At 49.9% G+C, this 17,675-nt stretch overlaps 3 protein-coding genes and 1 pseudogene across 3 annotated transcripts; 3 read left to right on the forward strand and 1 right to left on the reverse strand.

The window, feature by feature from the left end:
- The first annotated feature begins 1,065 nt into the window (after positions 1–1,065).
- On the forward strand, positions 1,066–1,968 carry LOC108160738 (translocon-associated protein subunit delta). The gene is made up of 2 exons (XM_017294929.2): positions 1,066–1,467; positions 1,537–1,968. The coding sequence occupies exons 1-2, from the start codon at positions 1,228–1,230 to the stop codon at positions 1,795–1,797; spliced, it is 501 nt and encodes a 166-aa protein (XP_017150418.2). The 5' UTR covers positions 1,066–1,227; the 3' UTR covers positions 1,798–1,968.
- Positions 1,969–2,086: 118 nt separating this feature from the next.
- LOC117193949 lies at positions 2,087–3,496 on the forward strand (annotated as a pseudogene).
- Positions 3,497–8,237: 4,741 nt separating this feature from the next.
- Positions 8,238–13,113, forward strand: LOC117193400. The gene is made up of 5 exons (XM_033398150.1): positions 8,238–8,683; positions 10,785–10,935; positions 11,013–11,163; positions 11,224–12,771; positions 12,841–13,113. The coding sequence occupies exons 2-4, from the start codon at positions 10,890–10,892 to the stop codon at positions 12,446–12,448; spliced, it is 1,422 nt and encodes a 473-aa protein (XP_033254041.1). The 5' UTR covers positions 8,238–8,683; positions 10,785–10,889; the 3' UTR covers positions 12,449–12,771; positions 12,841–13,113.
- On the reverse strand, positions 13,097–16,591 carry LOC117193399. Its single transcript, XM_033398149.1, has 3 exons — positions 16,133–16,591; positions 14,621–14,771; positions 13,097–14,560 (listed from the first exon to the last, which is right to left on the reverse strand). The coding sequence occupies exons 1-3, from the start codon at positions 16,317–16,319 to the stop codon at positions 13,180–13,182; spliced, it is 1,719 nt and encodes a 572-aa protein (XP_033254040.1). The 5' UTR covers positions 16,320–16,591; the 3' UTR covers positions 13,097–13,179.
- Positions 16,592–17,675: the final 1,084 nt, after the last annotated feature.

Here is a 17,675-nt window from a genome sequence, read left to right on the forward strand (position 1 = left end):
ATCAGCCATCAACCAAGCCATTTCCATATATGCCAGTAAATACGGGTATATACTGCCTATCCTATATGTTGTTTCTGGCATCACGGCAAATAAAATGTACTTAAAACAAAACTGAAAGGCCCCTCAAAGAACGAATGTAGTGGGAGTGGGCTCCCGGCGGCATTAATCATTTCAAGTCGATATTTATTGCAGGTGCTCGATGACGCGACTTTGACTTTGACGACGGGCCATGTACCACCGATCAGGCACAGACAGAAACGGAACCGACTGCCACATCCACGGACGGGAAGAGGAGAGGAGCGGTGGAGTATGATATGGTACGGTACGGTATGTATGGCACTCGGGCTCCATTTTGGCTTTTGCAATTTATAATCAATTACAATGGAAATGCCGTAAATAAGTCGAGCAAAATAAATGCATATTAGACCGAATAGCCGTAACCAAATACGGAGCGGTACCACCAAACTTTGTTCCCCTGTCATGTCAAAAAAAAAACATTTTAATTAAGAGAAACGGCATAGCGGAAATTACTGTGCCTGGAACAGTGTAACCTAGTCAAAAAGATTGCAATTGCATGGGTAGATTCCGTTGGATTATCAAAATAGAATACAAATACATGGATCTAAAACTCTGTCACTGCCAAGAACAGAATTTCAAAAGTAACCGCAAAACTAGTATCGATTTCCACCATCGATATCTTGCAAAATCATTGCTGTGGAACAGCTGATTTTGTGGCCATCAACTATCGCAAGACTTCGTAAAATTCCGTCAACACTCGAGCTGTTAAATGACGTAGCTGCTGTCATGAATCGTAATTTTAAATGGACTATAAAAAAGGGTATGGACAACACGCAAAAACAGCCAAGGCAAATTGCAAGATTCTTACGAACCTCACCTCGCCTGTGACAACAAAATCGTCTTTTTGTCTTCAAGGTATAATAAGAAAAAGGGGTGGATTTTACCTTGCAGGCGTTACACTTTCGAGCCGTATTGCCCATTGTCCATACCCTCTTTTTTCCCCCATTATGTAGCATATGTGTAGTTGCCGTGTAACGTGTAACCGATAATTAAGTAAAATCCGCTGTCAGCTGTCATCCACGTCGCTGCTGTCGTGGCGATCAAAAATTTTTTGATTTCAAAGAAAAAGAAAGTTGCAGGCGGCTTTATTGGACGCTCCTTGGAATTTGCTATATTTTCAATTAAAAGCCCCACAAAAACCTACCCGAAATGTACCGTCAACTGGTCGCCCTATGGCTGATCGCCCTGATGGGTGCATCCGGTGTCTACGGAAGCTGTAAGGCCACCGTGTCATCCTTCAGCACACAAGATGCCACCATTCTGACGCAGCTGGCTCACGTTGCCGAGCTCACGCTACAGTGTAGCAACTCTGCACAGCCCAGCCTTTTCGCCGAGTTCCCCTGCGGCAAGGTTGTTCCCGTGGCCAAGGTTGGCGACAGCAAGTACCAGGTGAGTCCCCACCCCCCTCTGAATGCATTTCTATAACGAAATATTAACGACGAAATATGCCGATTGCAGGTGAGCTGGGTGGAGGACATCAAGCAAGGTAGCAGCGGCAACGTCCAGGTGCGTCTCTTCGACGAGGATGGCTATGCCAACGTACGCAAGGCTCAGCGCGACGGCGACAAGGTCTCGTCGGTCAAGTCCCTGCTGGACATCACTGTGCCAACCAAGAGCGCCTACAAGGGTCCCTGGATAAAAGCCGAGCTTCTGGCCGCCTTTCTTGTAGGCGGAGTTGCTTACTTCGCGTTCACCACCAAGAGCAAGGTGCAGGCTTAAGATTGCGTCTCATCGGGATGTATATTGCCGACCCATTGAATGAAATTCATTCACCTATTTCAAATAGCAACAAATAAGCGACTCTCCGAGCAGGATCCTAGAGATTTTTCACATTTTTACCATTAAGCATCCATCGCTGGGTTCAAAATAAAAAAGATCAAAAACCGAGTGCATCAAGTTGAGATATAATTTAAGATACTGTGTACATACATACCATCCCGCGGAGGAGTATTAATATATAAATACCTTCAGTTGTCATTTTATACAAGCGCAACACCCCTGACAAACGATGTATTCAATTAGTCCGATGCTATCGCTCTGAATTACCTCTGTACGCGAGGATAAGAACCTCTGCGCGCCTTTGCCCAGGATCATTCAGCGGCGGCCACATAAAGCCCCGCAAGTCGTCGAGCGATGGCTTCATCTACTGCTACGGAAACCTCTACAGCCTGCTCTTCTACTGGGGACTGGTGACCTTCCGGGTGCGCACCCAGAGAGACGGCGGAGCAGCTTCTTCCCCTGTGAGCGTGTTGTATACGGTCTGCGTCCGGTGTTTCGCCGTCTGCGGCTACCTGGGCAGCGTGCTGATTAAGCTGGAGGATGAGCGAATGGCCGCCGCCATGATTGGCCACCTCACTCCCGTGGTCAAGGTGATCATCATGTGGGAGTGCCTCAGCTGCTCGATTACCTATGTGGAAAACTTCCTCACGCTGGACGTCCAGCGGCGCCGCCACGTCAAGCTGCTGGCCAACATGCAGGGCTTCGACCTGGACATTTCCGAGGAGTTTCCCTCCGTGCGCTGGAACTACCAGCGTACACGCTCCAAGTACTGGTACGGGACTGTGATTGTGACTATCTGCTTCTTCTCCTTCTCTCTGTCGCTCATCCTCGACATGGCTCGGTGCACCTGCGGCCTCTCGTCCACCCTGCTGATGGCCGGCACCTACATCCTGCTGACGACTCCCTGGGCCTGGTGGGATTTGTTCACATTGCAATCATGGATTTCGTGCGGCTGCGCCTGCGCCTCATCCAGAAGCTGCTCCATCAAGAGTACGAAGGGAGTACTGGTAGAGATCGTCCACAAACGACGGTCCATCGGAAGATTGCCAAGCTGTTCGAGTTCACCAAGCGCTGCTCCCATTTGCTGGCAGAGTTGAATGCCGTGTTTGGGTTCGCGGCTGCCGCCGGGTTCTTCTACGAGCTCAGCCTGATGACCTGCTTCGTGTACGTGATATGCCAGAAGGTTCTGGGGTCCGAGGCCTGGGACCTAGAGTACACATTCATGCTGCTCCACGTCACACTTCACTCCTACAAGCTAATCATCACCAGCACCTATGGCTATCTGCTTGGCCTCTACTCGCAGCACTTTCCCCAGCAGCCACTGGCCCGCAGTCAGGTGGAGGACTTCCAGCATTGGCGCATGCACAACAGGCAGGCGGCCCTCATCGGGAGAAGCATACCGCTCAGTGTGTCCACTATTTTCCTGGTGAGCTGGAGCCCCTAACCCTATATTCTGCCAAGAGTTCCTCCCAGTGCAACTGCTATTCCAGCAGCAGCAGATCAAGAAGCGGCAGAGGGTATTGGGTAGGGACGTGGACATTGTGGGGCCAATGGGTCCCCGCACTCATTTGGATTAGCTCATCGCGTTCGCCTTTAATGTTCATTAATGCATACAAAAACATTTCTTTGGATAGTTCCACGTGCTTATCACAGGACACAAGATTTTTTTGCCCAGAATTAATGCGTATACGATGTATTGTAACTAAATGAATTTAAATCTATTCTTTTATTTCAAAAAAACTGTTGCGCAAGCTCGGATATTTGGTTTCGAAGTAGTTTGTGATTGGAATAAGTGTAGAAAATCTTGAAAGCTTCCTTCAGAACACTCGCATCCTCCGCCATCTCGGCCTTGCTGAAATAGCTTAAAAGACGGCGGCCTGCGCGAAATCAATAAGAAACTCCCGGGCGTATGACATGGCGTGGATGCTGTGGCAGCTGTTGCGCCTATTGTAGCTCAGCAGGTAGATCTCACGCCTTCCCCTGACAGTGGATCCATGGGCTTTGCCGAGGAATCCATTCATTCAGCAGGTTTTCCATTATAAAGATGTTTCAGGGCACATTCTGGAAATTCAAATGATAGAATCCCGGTCGTCCCTGATCCTTTTTCAATGTAATCTTCTCATAGGAGTGGAACTGTATCTCCATCATGATATTGTACTTGTTGCTGTGGCAATAAGTAAGTAAGTAAAGCATAAAATTAAGCACATACTATAGTTATAAGATATGGAATCAGGATTTCATTCATAAATATCACTATAAAAAGTCTCACATAACAGAGAGAGAACAGGATGCAAGACTTAAGTTTCCAAATCGTATATGGACTGGCCTGTGGCACAGTGGAGCCAAAGACAATTTAATATTATTAACGAAAGATCTTTCAACAGGTCAATGAAACCAAAAATTTAAGAAATCCCGCTTGAGAGTAGGCTGCCTCCGAAAAGATCGACGTTTTGCCATGTCCAGCTCAGTAAAGGGATCTTCGTCTTATCAAAAACTTATAATGGAATTTCCAATTCATAATTGCCAATACTAATACGCCAATACTAATAAGCGGGTATACTTATTGTGAATTTCTATGATTAAGGTAAATCTAGAAATTAATATTTTAATCAATCAATCAAAAGTGTACGCCTGCGGGATATCCTTTCGGCGTGCGGAGACCGCCAGGCAGTACTCCCAATAAACGGGATCTTTGTTAGGATCTGATTTTGAGCTGGAAGATGGAAAGATGGAAGATTTCTTTTGCCTGACGATAAATTTCGAGATAGATAGATATTTCTATGTAGATATATCTAAGGCAAATTTTGTCAACAGGGGTCTAAGGCATGACTAAAGAGGAATGGCGGTCAGGTCAGGTGCAAGCGAGTATGTATGGGTTTGCCCTCATGCATATGTGGGCTGATTGCATCAAACTCCAGAGCGCCGCTGACCAGCCGTGGGACACATGCTTTGGGCCGCTTTGCACCGACCAACACTCACACTAAGGCACGATGTTGTACATATATGTACATATGTATGTATGTACAATTTACATATATGATATGTAATACAACCAGAGTATATACAAAATCACACATACATATACATAGCATATCCATACATACTATGTACATATGTACTTACACACGTATGTACATGTGTAAAGGGACCCTCTAGTACCAGGCAACTAGTTCCGCACTGGTGCCGCACTAGCTACCATTCTCACCTCCCTGGTTCCAGATCGATTACCCGCAATGTATTTCAGCGGAGAATTTAACACATGCATGTCCTAGGGCGGAACCACCCCTGGTTCCCGCTCGATTACCCTTCAATTACCCGTAGCTAGTTGCTCAGGAGGTAGTTCCGAACTAGTAGAAAGCCAGCAACTAGTTCCCCGCTCGACTACCCTTCGATTACCTGTAGCTAGCTCTGACCTAGCTACCAGTAACTAGTTCCTAACTGACTACTGGTAGTAGTCAATCTGGCAGTCTGGAATAATACAAAAATAAAAACACAATGTATTTCAATATAACGAATAATTTTTAATTATATGATGCTTAGCCTACTCCTGGTTTTTGGCAAGATACTTCTTTTTAAACACCCTTTTCTTCATCCTTTGCATTGCCTTCCGTACAGTGTTTTCGGGGCGCTCATCGCCAGGAGGACCCCATCGACGTTATATGCCAGAACAATGTCCTCACTCAAAATAAAGTTCAAGCCGCTCAAAACGCCAGCTGGCTGGAGAATTGATTTCATTGCTGTTATCTGCAAGTGAAACATTAAAATATAAAGATAAGACAGAGAAAAAAGTCATACAATTTAGAGTTTAGATTTACTTACATAAATGTCCCTATTTAATTTTATTTTTTCCTCCAGTTCATTCCACGAGCGCAACTACAGTAAAATATCACGATTAACTTACCATTTCGGTGCTTATTGCATGGCGTGGCTCGGTAAAAACTAGCTGAGTGGGCACTGTAACTCCAGGGAATTACGGTTATTTGCCGACTTCGAAAACAAAACGAAGGCAGCTTCGTTTTTCGGTTCTTTTTCGACTGGTCCGCGTTCGCTTCCCGCGTAACTAGTTGCAGAACTAGTACATTGTAGTCGACGAAGACCTGGTCCGCGTTCGCTTCCCGCGTAACTATTTGCGTAGCTAGTTGCGCGGTAAACAGCGCAGAACTAGTTCGAGAGGGGTCAATTCACCCCTTTGGTTCTACAGGGGAGGGACACGCAAAGCGCTCGACTATGCCGCACTCCGGACATCGTTTATCGATTTACAAAAGGCAGCAACAACAACAACAACAACAACATGTTTTCCACCGGCGGTAGGTAGGCCGCTCTCTGCACTGTCCACCCCCTCACCCACTTCCGCCCCTGCTCCACAAACACAACCAAAACAGCAGCGGAGAGACAGAAGTACACACACACACACACACGGTAAGGTCCTTAGGAGCCACCAGAAGCGGGATGCAGATGGCTATCAGCCACCCTATCCCTCCATGCAGTCGCCGCCAACAAACTCGCTGCAATGGCACATCTCTCCACAAAATGTTGTTGCTGATGCTACTTGGGGGAGTAGTGGGGGCTGGGCTGGCAGAAGCCGATGATGATGATGGCGATGATGACTATGGAAGAGGCATTCCGGGAGCTGACACAGCGGTGGGAGGGGGGCCGGCCGCCAGGACGAGGCAGGCGGCTGCCACTGTGCCGACTGCCTGTGTTTACGTGTGTGTGTGCGCGTGTGCCAGGGGAGCTAGGTGGAACGGACGTCGCAGTAGGAGCTGTCGCTGGCTGAAGGCTGAAGGAAGGCACGGGCATAGAGAGAGAAAAGCGAAAAAATATAATAAAAGCAACAAAAACCCGCACAAGCGAAAGAGATACAAACACACACACGCAACTGGCACATATACACCACACACACACACACACACACACAGGCGCCATCTACGTGTTAGTTTGGGGCTCAGCTCAGTCCGCCTCGCACAAGGAAACAAGGGGGCGCGGACGGGCGGGCGTGCAGTGGCTGGCTGTCGAGAGGGGGGTTAACTGGTCGTAGGTTCGGTCGGCAGCAGTCAGCACTGGGGCTGAGTGGGGGCCGACGCCAACGACGACGACTACGGCGCTGGCAACAAAAACAGCTTGGAAAAGGAAAAAGAGTCGCAACAAAAGCAACAACACGAACTGATGTCAGAGGCGATGAGGGAGCCGTGGGGCGGGGGAGAAGAGAAGAGAGGGGAGAGCGGCGGGCACAGAAATTCTACGGGACTTGCTTGGATCGATGGAATGGAGCAACTTTTCTGGGCCCCGTCGCCTGCTCTCTCCCCCTCTTGGATGCTGGGCTAAAGCGGTACAACACATACATACATATGTATGTACATGCATACTGATGTACGTGCATACATGCATATGTACAAGAAACGACGCTTTCACAGTAAAAGCTCTGACGCAGCGACGGCCGAGCCGATAAGGACAGGGAGCGAAGAGCACAGTGATCTCTGCTTAAGCAGGCCATAGCCGGGGATTGGTAATTGTGCGATATTTCTTTCATTTCCGTATGCCACCAAATCAATGACCTTGAACTTCAAAGATGCATCTGTGTGGTATGTGTGAGTGCAGGCAACAACATATTCTGGCGGCACGACACGTGATGAAGGTGCAACAGTTTCTGCATCGGCAATCAAATAAAGCTGCCTCGAAAGCTAAGGCTGCAATGCCAATGCCTGGGAGAAGAGGGTCAGAGAGTGGGAGAGAGATGGTGAGAGAGGTAGGGTGTGGGTGTTGGCATCCACATCCACTGCCTCGCACTGTTGCGATTTTGTCGCGCTCACGCACACACACAACAACAACAAAATGAAACGGCAGCAGCCACAACTAACAGCAACAACAATCTCATGTTTTTGCCTTGTGGGGAGGGAGGCGGCGAATGTGGGCGGTTAACGTTTCTGCTGCTGCTGCTGCTGTGGCTGCGGCTGTTGGAGCAGTGCGACGCTGCGCGTTTTATTGCGAGCGCCAAACTGCGCTGCTGCCGTCTATATGTCTGTTGTATGTGCCTCTACCTCTACCTCCACCTACTCCTCCTCCTTCTCCTCCACTGCCTTTGCCACTGCCAGCTATGATGATGATGAGGTTGCCTTCTTGTTCTTCTTTACACGTCCTCCAACGACGGTCGGCCGCGTCGCTGTTGGGTCCCGCTTTTGTTGTTGCTGCTGGTGGTGCTACTGCGGCTGCTATGTGTCTGTGTGTATAAGTGAGTGCGCAAGAAGAGTGCGGGACGGAGGGCGGGTGGAGAGGAATGGTCTCCCTGCTGCCTGGCTTGGCGCCGCTGCTGCCGTTGCCGATTCTGCTGCTGCTGGTGCTGCTGCTGCTGCTGTTGGGTTTGTGCATGCAGCTCATCGTCTCATTCAAGTGTCCAAGTTTTGTCGAAGCGGTCATACAAAACGGCAGTCGGACGGTTTCTCGCTCGCAGTTTACTCTCTCTCGCTCTTCCGTTGGCGTTCCGTTCGGCTCTCTGCCTACGCTTGTGTTGGTGGCTGGTGGAGCGGCCGGGGAGAAACACAGAATGCGGCTGGGCGGTCAGTAGAGCGCCTACACGCCTATAAAAAGACTTCGCCCGCCCCGGGCACTGTGGAACAGAGGTTTTGTGTTTTCGAATAACCGTTAGCTGAGCCAGCCAGTATACCGTTAACAGGATGAAGGACACGAAAGCGGCGCGCACAATTAGCGAGTCCTCAACCACATCCGATAACACCTCCGACTTCATCGATAACGTGAAGCGGTACGACGTGGTCTACAACAACCACAATCCGGACTACAAGAACGTGGAAGTGAAGTGGGCTCTCAGTGGGTATGTACCAAAGATAGTACCTACTTAAGTAGGTCTAGAAATAGCAGCCCTGCGGAACACGCTTAGTTAGGGTATACAACATACATGTATGTATGTACAAACATATTTATTTACATATTAAAGTATGTATTTAAAGGAACTTAGTATTGTGCCTTGAATCAAAGACTATACAATACCAAGATGTTGCATGAGGAACAAATGCTTTTTCAATTTTCGTTTGACGCTTCTAGGTACGGGCGCGCGGGGCTAGTACTTCAATTCTCTTTTACGCTACCTTCGCCTCCGAAATGCTACTCGGCTTCGTCAATGCCTCGGTCAGCGTCGAGTCGGTGTGAAAGCATGTCAGTGCTCCGTGCCGAAACCGTAGGGCAGCGTGGTCGCTGATGTCTTTGGCGCGGCACAGTGGGGACTCAGCCGAAATAGTCAAAAAATTGTATGAGTGCTTTAGATAAATTTAATGTACGCATCTAATAGAGAATTTTCCAATCGAATTTTCAAGATAGTTTTAGTTTAGGAGATATAAGCACTCAAAGTTTAACATTTTTTCAGTGTGCAAATATTTATTGAACTCATATTCACTAACTAATTTAGCAAGCTGAGACGGTCAAAGGTCCCACTGTGCCGCTCCAAAGACATCGGCGATCCGCGACCACAGCTTCGACGGTGCTGAGGCTAGAGAGTCCAGAATTATTTCGTTGCTGGTGAAGGCATTGCCGAACAGACGAAACCGATGGGCAGCGGGGTCGCGGTAGAGACGAAGTACAGGTGAAAAGGGAATTGAAACCCCGCGCGCTCCACGTGCCTTTTGGGTCCTAATGTTAGGACCCGCCATAGAACAGCTTTTTGGTCGCTCATGCAACATCTTGGTATTGTATAGTCTTTGCTTGAATGCTCTGGCGGCGGTTGAAATTGAATTACGTAGAACACACACACATGAATACTTAGTCTACATACACATGCAGACATTCATATGTGTGTACCTGTCAGCCGCCAGCGGACAAACTCTGCCGCCGACTCTGCTGCGTCGCTGCGAATCGCGAACCGCCCGGCCTGATATTTTTCGTACGCTTGTGTTCGTACACATACAAACATTCATATATATACATATGTATGTACATATGTATATACAGACGAGGCGCTGGCGGGAGCGTGGAGCCGTGAGCAGGGACGTGGACAGGACGGGGGCGGGCAGCGCGACTGCGGTCGGCAAATTGCAGCGAGAAGATGAAAAAAGAAACAAAACACTGCCACTGGCACGCAGCAAAAACAAACAAGCACGGAAGAGCGAAACTGATACAAACTGCGCGCTCTGATGCTGAGAGAGAGCGGCCAAGCGACGACCGGACAGAGAGAGAGGAGAGAGCGCTTGTCAAAACACAAATATTGCGCGGCGTTGCCAAATGCGAGCCAAAATAACAAACAGGCAACCACCTGTGCCAGACTTTCGTTAGAATTGAAAAATTGATTCTGCACGAGACCGTGGCTACGCGAAGCCACGGTTAGGCAATCATTAAATCCAGTACGTACTCCACGTGCTCGTGAATGTGTATGATAAAATTGTAATTGGCAGCATATGTGTATACACACACACATATGTGCACATACAGATACAGTAGCAGCCATTGCAAACCTTGCATTACCGGGAAATCGTGGCTGTGGCTTTTTTTTGCCGGACGGAGGACCAGGCTCACGTTTAAGTTGTCCTTTAAAATGTATACATAGAACCCATTGAAACGGGCTGCTAAATACATAGATTGATTATGATGATCACACCATCCCAACGTAAAAGTGTAGATTGATATCCTTGGAACCGAGTTTTTAGAAAATTCTTTTATATTGCGATACTTACGAGCTTATTTAGTTTATAATTTATAATTTAACACACGAAAGTACTCCAAAGTACGTATTTTTCCTTCTATTCAAACGTTTTTGGTACCTTAAGATGGCGAAGATGCGTTTTCGCGCTCGGCCTTACTGCTGCAAGTTCGCTATCGATTTCGGAATTGTTGGTGGTTTTTGCACTGATAGGCAGAAAGCGCAAAAATAGCAAACCTGGTCACAATGTAAAGAACCGTCTAATAACGTACAATTGGTTTTGCAGAAGCATCAAAGCGAAAATGGAAGAATTTACGCGACAGTTACACAAAATATCTGCGCTCCTTTCGAGTGGGTACCAAAACCTCCAAGAAATACCAGTATTGGGCCCATGCCGATCACATGGAGTTCCTTAAGACCTTCCAGGGACCTGGCAGGTAAGTGAACTTTGATATGACCAATGGACCCTTATTGATGTAAAGAACCGTCTAATAACGTACAATTGTTTTTGCAGAAGCATCAAAGCGAAAATGGAAGAATGTACGCGACAGTTACACAAAATATCTGCGCTCCTTTCGAGTGGGTACCAAAACCTCCAAGAAATACCAGTATTGGGCCCATGCCGATCACATGGAGTTCCTTAAGACCTTCCAGGGACCTGGCAGGTAAGTGAACTTTGATATGACCAATGGACCCTTATTGATGGAATCTGTTGTTGATTGTAGAAACTCAGCCAACGGAAATGGAAAGTCAAACGATGAGGACGACACCGAATGCGACTTCGGCTACCAAGTTCTGGCCAAGGCGACCAGCAACGGCGGGGAGGACGAGCTGAAGATAACCATAGCCACGGCATCGGCCAGCAGCTCGGCAATGAGCACGAACACAGTGAACACATACACGACGGCCATGACAAGCACAGGGGCGCCCATACTAACACCCAGCCTGGGCGTGGCTACTCCACCGAATCTGATCTCCCCTGGAAGCAGCACCGGTATGGGTCCTCATAACCATAGCAGCAACAGCAACGGGAGCCTCAACTGTGCCGCAGTGGCTCCCCTCAGTGCCCAGACGCCGCCTGCCAGCACGAGCTGCAATAGCGCCGTGGTCCTGCCCCTGCCCGCCACCGTCAGCAAAGCCAACGCCAATGCCCTGGGCTCTCTGGCCACTCACCCTCACCTGCCCCTCGGCATGGGCGTGGGTGTGGGTGGACTGGCCCAGCAGATGTTCCCACTGGCCACGCTAAAGGCGGTTGCGGCCGCCGCCGGAATACAGCTGCCGCTCACTGTCACGCCTCCCAGCTGTAGTAACGCCATCAATAGCAACGTGGGCTGCCTGATCATCGAGCCGCATCTGTTTGCGGCTGCCGACAACTTCAAGAAGGAGATGAACGCAGCTGCTGCGGCCGGGACACCGCTCGGTCTCTTCCAGAACCTGGCCAATCAGGTCCAGAACGCGAATAACCTAAGCCTAAACCGGCTGAATGGCAGCAATGTACTCCCTACTGGCCTGGGAGATCCAACACCACCACCTCCACCACCGCCCGTTACAAACGCCACGAAGGTGCGACGCGTCCAACCCTCGCCACAGACAGCGGCCATCAATTTAAGTTGCTCGGCTCCGGCCAGCCAGCAGCCGGCCCAAGCCAAGATGCGCAAGATCAGCGAGCCGCGCTTCCCCGGCGACTGGGATGTGTCCGCCGTGTTGCAGGCCAACCGCGAGCTAGACGCCAATACTCTCTTTTTCCTGAGTCTGGCGCGTCAGGTGCGTGCCATGCCCATGAAGTTCCAGTCACTCGCCAAGATGTGTTGCATTCGCATAGTCAGCGACATCGAGCTGGAGCTGGAGAACTATGACGGCAACGGCGAAGCCCCTCCCGACGAAACGGCTGCTGCCAATATGAAGTACTGCAGCATGGACACTCCACCCCCTCCGCCCACACAGGACTGATCCATGATGATGGCCCCGCATGCTATGGCTCCCGAGGGTTCCACGGAGCACTTTGTCTATGTGATGTCCCCCTCGCGGGTGGAGAGCATGATCGATATATCCTCCGACGAGGAGACCACGTTGAACGGTGGTAGTCCCAACTCAACAAACACAAAATGTCTGGTCAAGTGGTAGCACGGTTCCTACGAAAGCTGTAAGGCCACCGTGTCATCCTTCAGCACAAAAAATGCCCACCATTCTGACACCGCTGCCGCTCCCTAAAAATAGCCCAGCCTGTTTGCCGAGTTCCAGGATTGGACAAGGTTGGCGATAGCAAGTACCAGGTGAGTCCCTACTCCCATTTTAATGCACTTCTGTGACGAAATATTAACTACTAAATATTCCGATTACAGGTGAGCTGAATGGAGGACATCAAGCATAAAGGTAGCAGCGGGAACGTCTAGGTGCGGCTCTCGATGAGGATGGCCATGCCAACACATGCAAGGCCCAGTGCGACGGCGACAAGTTCTCGTGAGTGCCTTCAAGGCTTCCTATTAGGTTGCGTTTCCTACTTCGCGTGAATGAAATTCTTTCAAATACCTGGATTCTAGAGATTTTTACCATTAAGCAACACAAGTTTGGTTGAGAATGGACATACAAATATTAAAAGTCAAAATGCATCTAAATGCGATACATAGTATAATTAAATATAAATTGTACATAAATACGCACAGCGCGCCATGCGAGTAAACCTATCCCGATCCCACGACAGAGGGGCCCCCATTTATCGTGGTCTCCTCATCGGAGGATATATCGATCATGCTCTCCACCCGCGAGGGGGACATCACATAGACAAAGTGCTCCGTGGAACCCTCGGGAGCCATAGCATGCGGGGCCATCATCATGGATCCGTCCTGTGTGGGCGGAGAGGGTGGAGTGTCCATGCTGCAGTACTTCATGTTGGCAGCAGCCGTTTCGTCGGGAGGAGCTCCGCCGTTGCAGTCATAGTTCTCCAGCTCCAGCTCGATGTCGCTGACGATGCGCATGCAACGCATCTTGGCGAGTGACTGGAACTTCATGGGCATGGCACGCACCTGACGCGCCAGACTCAGGAAAAAGAGAGTATTGGCGTCTAGCTCGCGGTTGGCCTGCAACACGGCCGACACATCCCAGTCGCCTGGGAAGCGCGGATCGCTGATCTTGCGCATCTTGGCTTGGGCCGGCTGCTGGCTGGCCGGAGCCGAGCAACTTAAATTGATGGCCGCTGTCTGTGGCGAGGGTTGGACGCGTCGCACCTTCGTGGCGTTTGTAACGGGCGGTGGTGGAGGTGGTGGTGTTGGATCTCCCAGGCCAATAGGGAGTACATTGCTGCCATTCAGCCGGTTTAGGATTAGGTTATTCGCGTTCTGGACCTGATTGGCCAGGTTCTGGAAGAGACCGAGCGGTGTCCCGGTCGCAGCAGCTGCGTTCAGCTCCTTCTTGAAGTTGTCGGCAGCCGCAAACAGATGCGGCTCGATGATCAGGCAGCCCACGTTGCTATTGCTGGCGTTACTACAGCTGGGAGGCGTGACAGTGGGCGGCAGCTGTATTCCGGCGGCGGCCGCAACCGCCTTTAGCGTGGCCAGTGGGAACATCTGCTGAGCCAGTCCACCCACACCCACGCCCATGCCGAGGGGCAGGTGAGGGAGAGTGGCCAGAGAGCCCAGGGCATTGGCGTTGGCTTTGCTGACGGTGGCGGGCAGGGGCAGGACCACGGCGCTATTGCAGCTCGTGCTGGCAGGCGGCGTCTGGGCACTGAGGGGAGCCACTGCAGCACAGTTGAGGCTCCCGTTGCTGTTGCTGTTATGGTTATGAGGACCCATACCGCTGTTGCTTCCAGGGGAGATCAGATTCGGTGGAGTAGCCACGCCCAGGCTGGGTGTTAGTATGGGCGCCCCTGTGCTTGTCATGGCCGTCGTGTATGTGTTCACTGTGTTCGTGCTCATTGCCGAGCTGCTGGCTGATGCCGTGGCTATGGTTATCTTCAGCTCGTCCTCCCCGCCGTTGCTGGTCGCCTTGGCCAGAACTTGGTAGCCGAAGTCGCATTCGGTGTCGTCCTCATCGTTTGACTTTCCATTTCCGTTGGCTGAGTTTCTACAATCAACAACAGATTCCATCAATAAGGGTCCATTGGTCATATCAATGTTCACTTACCTGCCAGGTCCCTGGAAGGGCTTAAGGAACTCCATGTGATCGGCATGGGCCCAATACTGGTATTTCTTGGAGGTTTTGGTACCCACTCGAAAGGAGCGCAGATATTTTGTGTAACTGTCGCGTAAATTCTTCCATTTTCGCTTTGATGCTTCTGCAAAAACAATTGTACGTTATTAGACGGTTCTTTACATTGTGACCAGGTTTGCTATTTTTGCGCTTTCTGCCTATCAGTGCAAAAACCACCAACAATTCCGAAATCGATAGCGAACTTGCAGCAGTAAGGCCGAGCGCGAAAACGCATCTTCGCCATCTTAAGGTACCAAAAACGTTTGAATAGAAGGAAAAATACGTACTTTGGAGTACTTTCGTGTGTTAAATTATAAATTATAAACTAAATAAGCTCGTAAGTATCGCAATATAAAAGAATTTTCTAAAAACTCGGTTCCAAGCATATCAATCTACAGTTTTACGTTGGGATGGTGTGATCATCATAATCAATCTATGTATTTAGCAGCCCGTTTCAATGGGTTCTATTTATACATTTTAAAGGACAACTTAAACGTGAGCCTGGTCCTCCGTCCGGCAAAAAAAAGCCACAGCCACGATTTCCCGGTAATGCAAGGTTTGCAATGGCTGCTACTGTATCTGTATGTGCACATATGTGTGTTTGTATACACATATGCTGCCAATTACAATTTTATCATACACATTCACGAGCACGTGGAGTACGTACTGGATTTAATGATTGCCTAACCGTGGCTTCGCGTAGCCACGGTCTCGTGCAGAATCAATTTTTCAATTCTAACGAAAGTCTGGCACAGGTGGCTTGCCTGTTTGTTATTTTGGCTCGCATTTGGCAACGCCGCGCAATATTTTTTTTGTGCATATCCCTCTCTCCTCTCTCTCTGTCCGGTCGTCGCTTGGCCGCTCTCTCTCAGCATCAGAGCGCGCAGTTTGTATCAGTTTCGCTCTTCCGTGCTTGTTTGTTTTTGCTGCGTGCCAGTGGCAGTGTTTTGCTTCTTTTTTCATCTTCTCGCTGCAATTTGCCGACCGCAGTCGCGCTGCCCGCCCCCGTCCTGTCCACGTCCCTGCTCCCGGCTCCACGCTCCCGCCAGCGCCTCGTCTGTATATACATATGTACATACATATGTATATATATGAATGTTTGTAGGTGTACGAACACAAGCGTACGAAAAATATCAGGCCGGGCGGTTCGCGATTCGCAGCGACGCAGCAGAGTCGGCGGCAGAGTTTGTCCGCTGGCGGCTGACAGGTACACACATATGAATGTCTGCATGTGTATGTAGACTAAGTATTCATGTGTGTGTGTTCTACGTAATTCAATTTCAACCGCCACCAGAGCATTCAAGGCACAAGACTAAGCTCCTTTAAATACATACTTTAATATGTACATAAATATGTTTGTTCATATTTTGTATACCCTAACTAAGCGTGTTCCGCAGGGCTGCTATTTCTAGACCTACTTAAGTAGGTACTATCTTTGGTACATACCCACTGAGAGCCCAATCTCCTCCGCGATTTGCGTCCACACCTTCAGCTTCACTTCCACGTTCTTGTAGTCCGGATTGTGGTTGTTGTAGACCACGTCGTACCGCTTCACGATATCGATGAAGTCGGAGGTGTTATCGGATGTGGTTGAGGACTCGCTAATTGCGCGCGCCGCTTTCGTGTCCTTCATCCTGTTCGAAAACACAAAACCTCTGTTCCACAGTGCTCGGGGCGGGCGAAGTCTTTTTATAGGCGTGTAGGCGCTCTACTGACCGCCCAGCCGCGTTCTGTGTTTCTCCCCGGCCGCTCCACCAGCCACCAGCACAGGCGTAGGCAGAGAGCCGAACGGAACGCCAACGCAGAGAGCGAGAGAGAGTAAACTGCGAGCGAGAAACCGTCCGACTGCCGTTTTGTATGACCGCTTCGACAAAAGTTGGACACTTGAATGAGACGATGAGCTGCATGCACAAACCCAACAGCACCAGCAGCAGCAGAATCGGCAACGGCAGCAGCGGCGCCAAACCGGGCAGAAGGGAGACCATTCCTCTCCACCCACCCTCCGGCCCGCACTCTTCTTGCGCACTCACTTATACACACAGACACATAGCAGCCGCAGCAGCACCACCAGCAGCAACAACAAAAGCGGGACCCAACAGCGACGCGGCCGACCGTCGTTGGAGGACGTGTAAAGAAGAACAAGAAGGCAACCTCATCATCATCATAGCTGGCAGTGGCAAAGGCAGTGGAGGAGAAGGAGGAGGAGTAGGTGGAGGTAGAGGTAGAGGCACATACAACAGACATATAGACGGCAGCAGCGCAGTTTGGCGCTCGCAATAAAACGCGCAGCGTCGCACTGCTCCAACAGCCGCAGCCACAGCAGCAGCAGCAGCAGAAACGTTAACCGCCCACATTCGCCGCCTCCCTCCCCACAAGGCAAAAACATGAGATTGTTGTTGCTGTTAGTTGTGGCTGCTGCCGTTTCATTTTGTTGTTGTTGTGTGTGTGCGTGAGCGCGACAAAATCGCAACAGTGCGAGGCAGTGGATGTGGATGCCAACACCCACACCCTACCTCTCTCACCATCTCTCTCCCTCTCTCTGTCCCTCTTCTCCCAGGCATTGGCATTGCAGCCTTAGCTTTCGAGGCAGCTTTATTTGATTGCCGATGCAGAAACTGTTGCACCTTCATCACGTGTCGTGCCGCCAGAATATGTTGTTGCCTGCACTCACACATACCACACAGATGCATCTTTGAAGTTCAAGGTCATTGATTTGGTGGCATACGGAAATGAAAGAAATATCGCACAATTACCAATCCCCGGCTATGGCCTGCTTAAGCAGAGATCACTGTGCTCTTCGCTCCCTGTCCTTATCGGCTCGGCCGTCGCTGCGTCAGAGCTTTTACTGTGAAAGCGTCGTTTCTTGTACATATGCATGTATGCACGTACATCAGTATGCATGTACATACATATGTATGTATGTGTTGTACCGCTTTAGCCCAGCATCCAAGAGGGGGAGAGAGCAGGCGACGGGCCCAGAAAAGTTGCT

The sequence above is a fragment of the Drosophila miranda genome (assembly GCF_003369915.1).
Source record: "Drosophila miranda strain MSH22 chromosome Y unlocalized genomic scaffold, D.miranda_PacBio2.1 Contig_Y2_pilon, whole genome shotgun sequence".
NCBI classification, from domain to species: Eukaryota; Metazoa; Arthropoda; class Insecta; order Diptera; family Drosophilidae; genus Drosophila; species Drosophila miranda.

Bases quoted from the DNA above. Each gene is read 5' to 3' on its own strand.
- LOC108160738 (XM_017294929.2), top strand. From the start codon at position 1,228: ATGTACCGTCAACTGGTCGCCCTATGGCTGATCGCCCTGATGGGTGCA. The intron at 1,468-1,536 runs GTGAGTCCCCAC...TGCCGATTGCAG, and splicing joins TTGGCGACAGCAAGTACCAG to GTGAGCTGGGTGGAGGACAT.
- LOC117193399 (XM_033398149.1), bottom strand. From the start codon at position 16,319: ATGAAGGACACGAAAGCGGCGCGCGCAATTAGCGAGTCCTCAACCACA. The intron at 14,772-16,132 runs GTATGTACCAAA...TTGTTTTTGCAG, and splicing joins GGAGATTGGGCTCTCAGTGG to AAGCATCAAAGCGAAAATGG. The intron at 14,561-14,620 runs GTAAGTGAACAT...TGTTGATTGTAG, and splicing joins CCCTTCCAGGGACCTGGCAG to AAACTCAGCCAACGGAAATG.
- LOC117193400 (XM_033398150.1), top strand. From the start codon at position 10,890: ATGCCGATCACATGGAGTTCCTTAAGACCTTCCAGGGACCTGGCAG. The intron at 10,936-11,012 runs GTAAGTGAACTT...TTGTTTTTGCAG, and splicing joins ACCTTCCAGGGACCTGGCAG to AAGCATCAAAGCGAAAATGG. The intron at 11,164-11,223 runs GTAAGTGAACTT...TGTTGATTGTAG, and splicing joins ACCTTCCAGGGACCTGGCAG to AAACTCAGCCAACGGAAATG.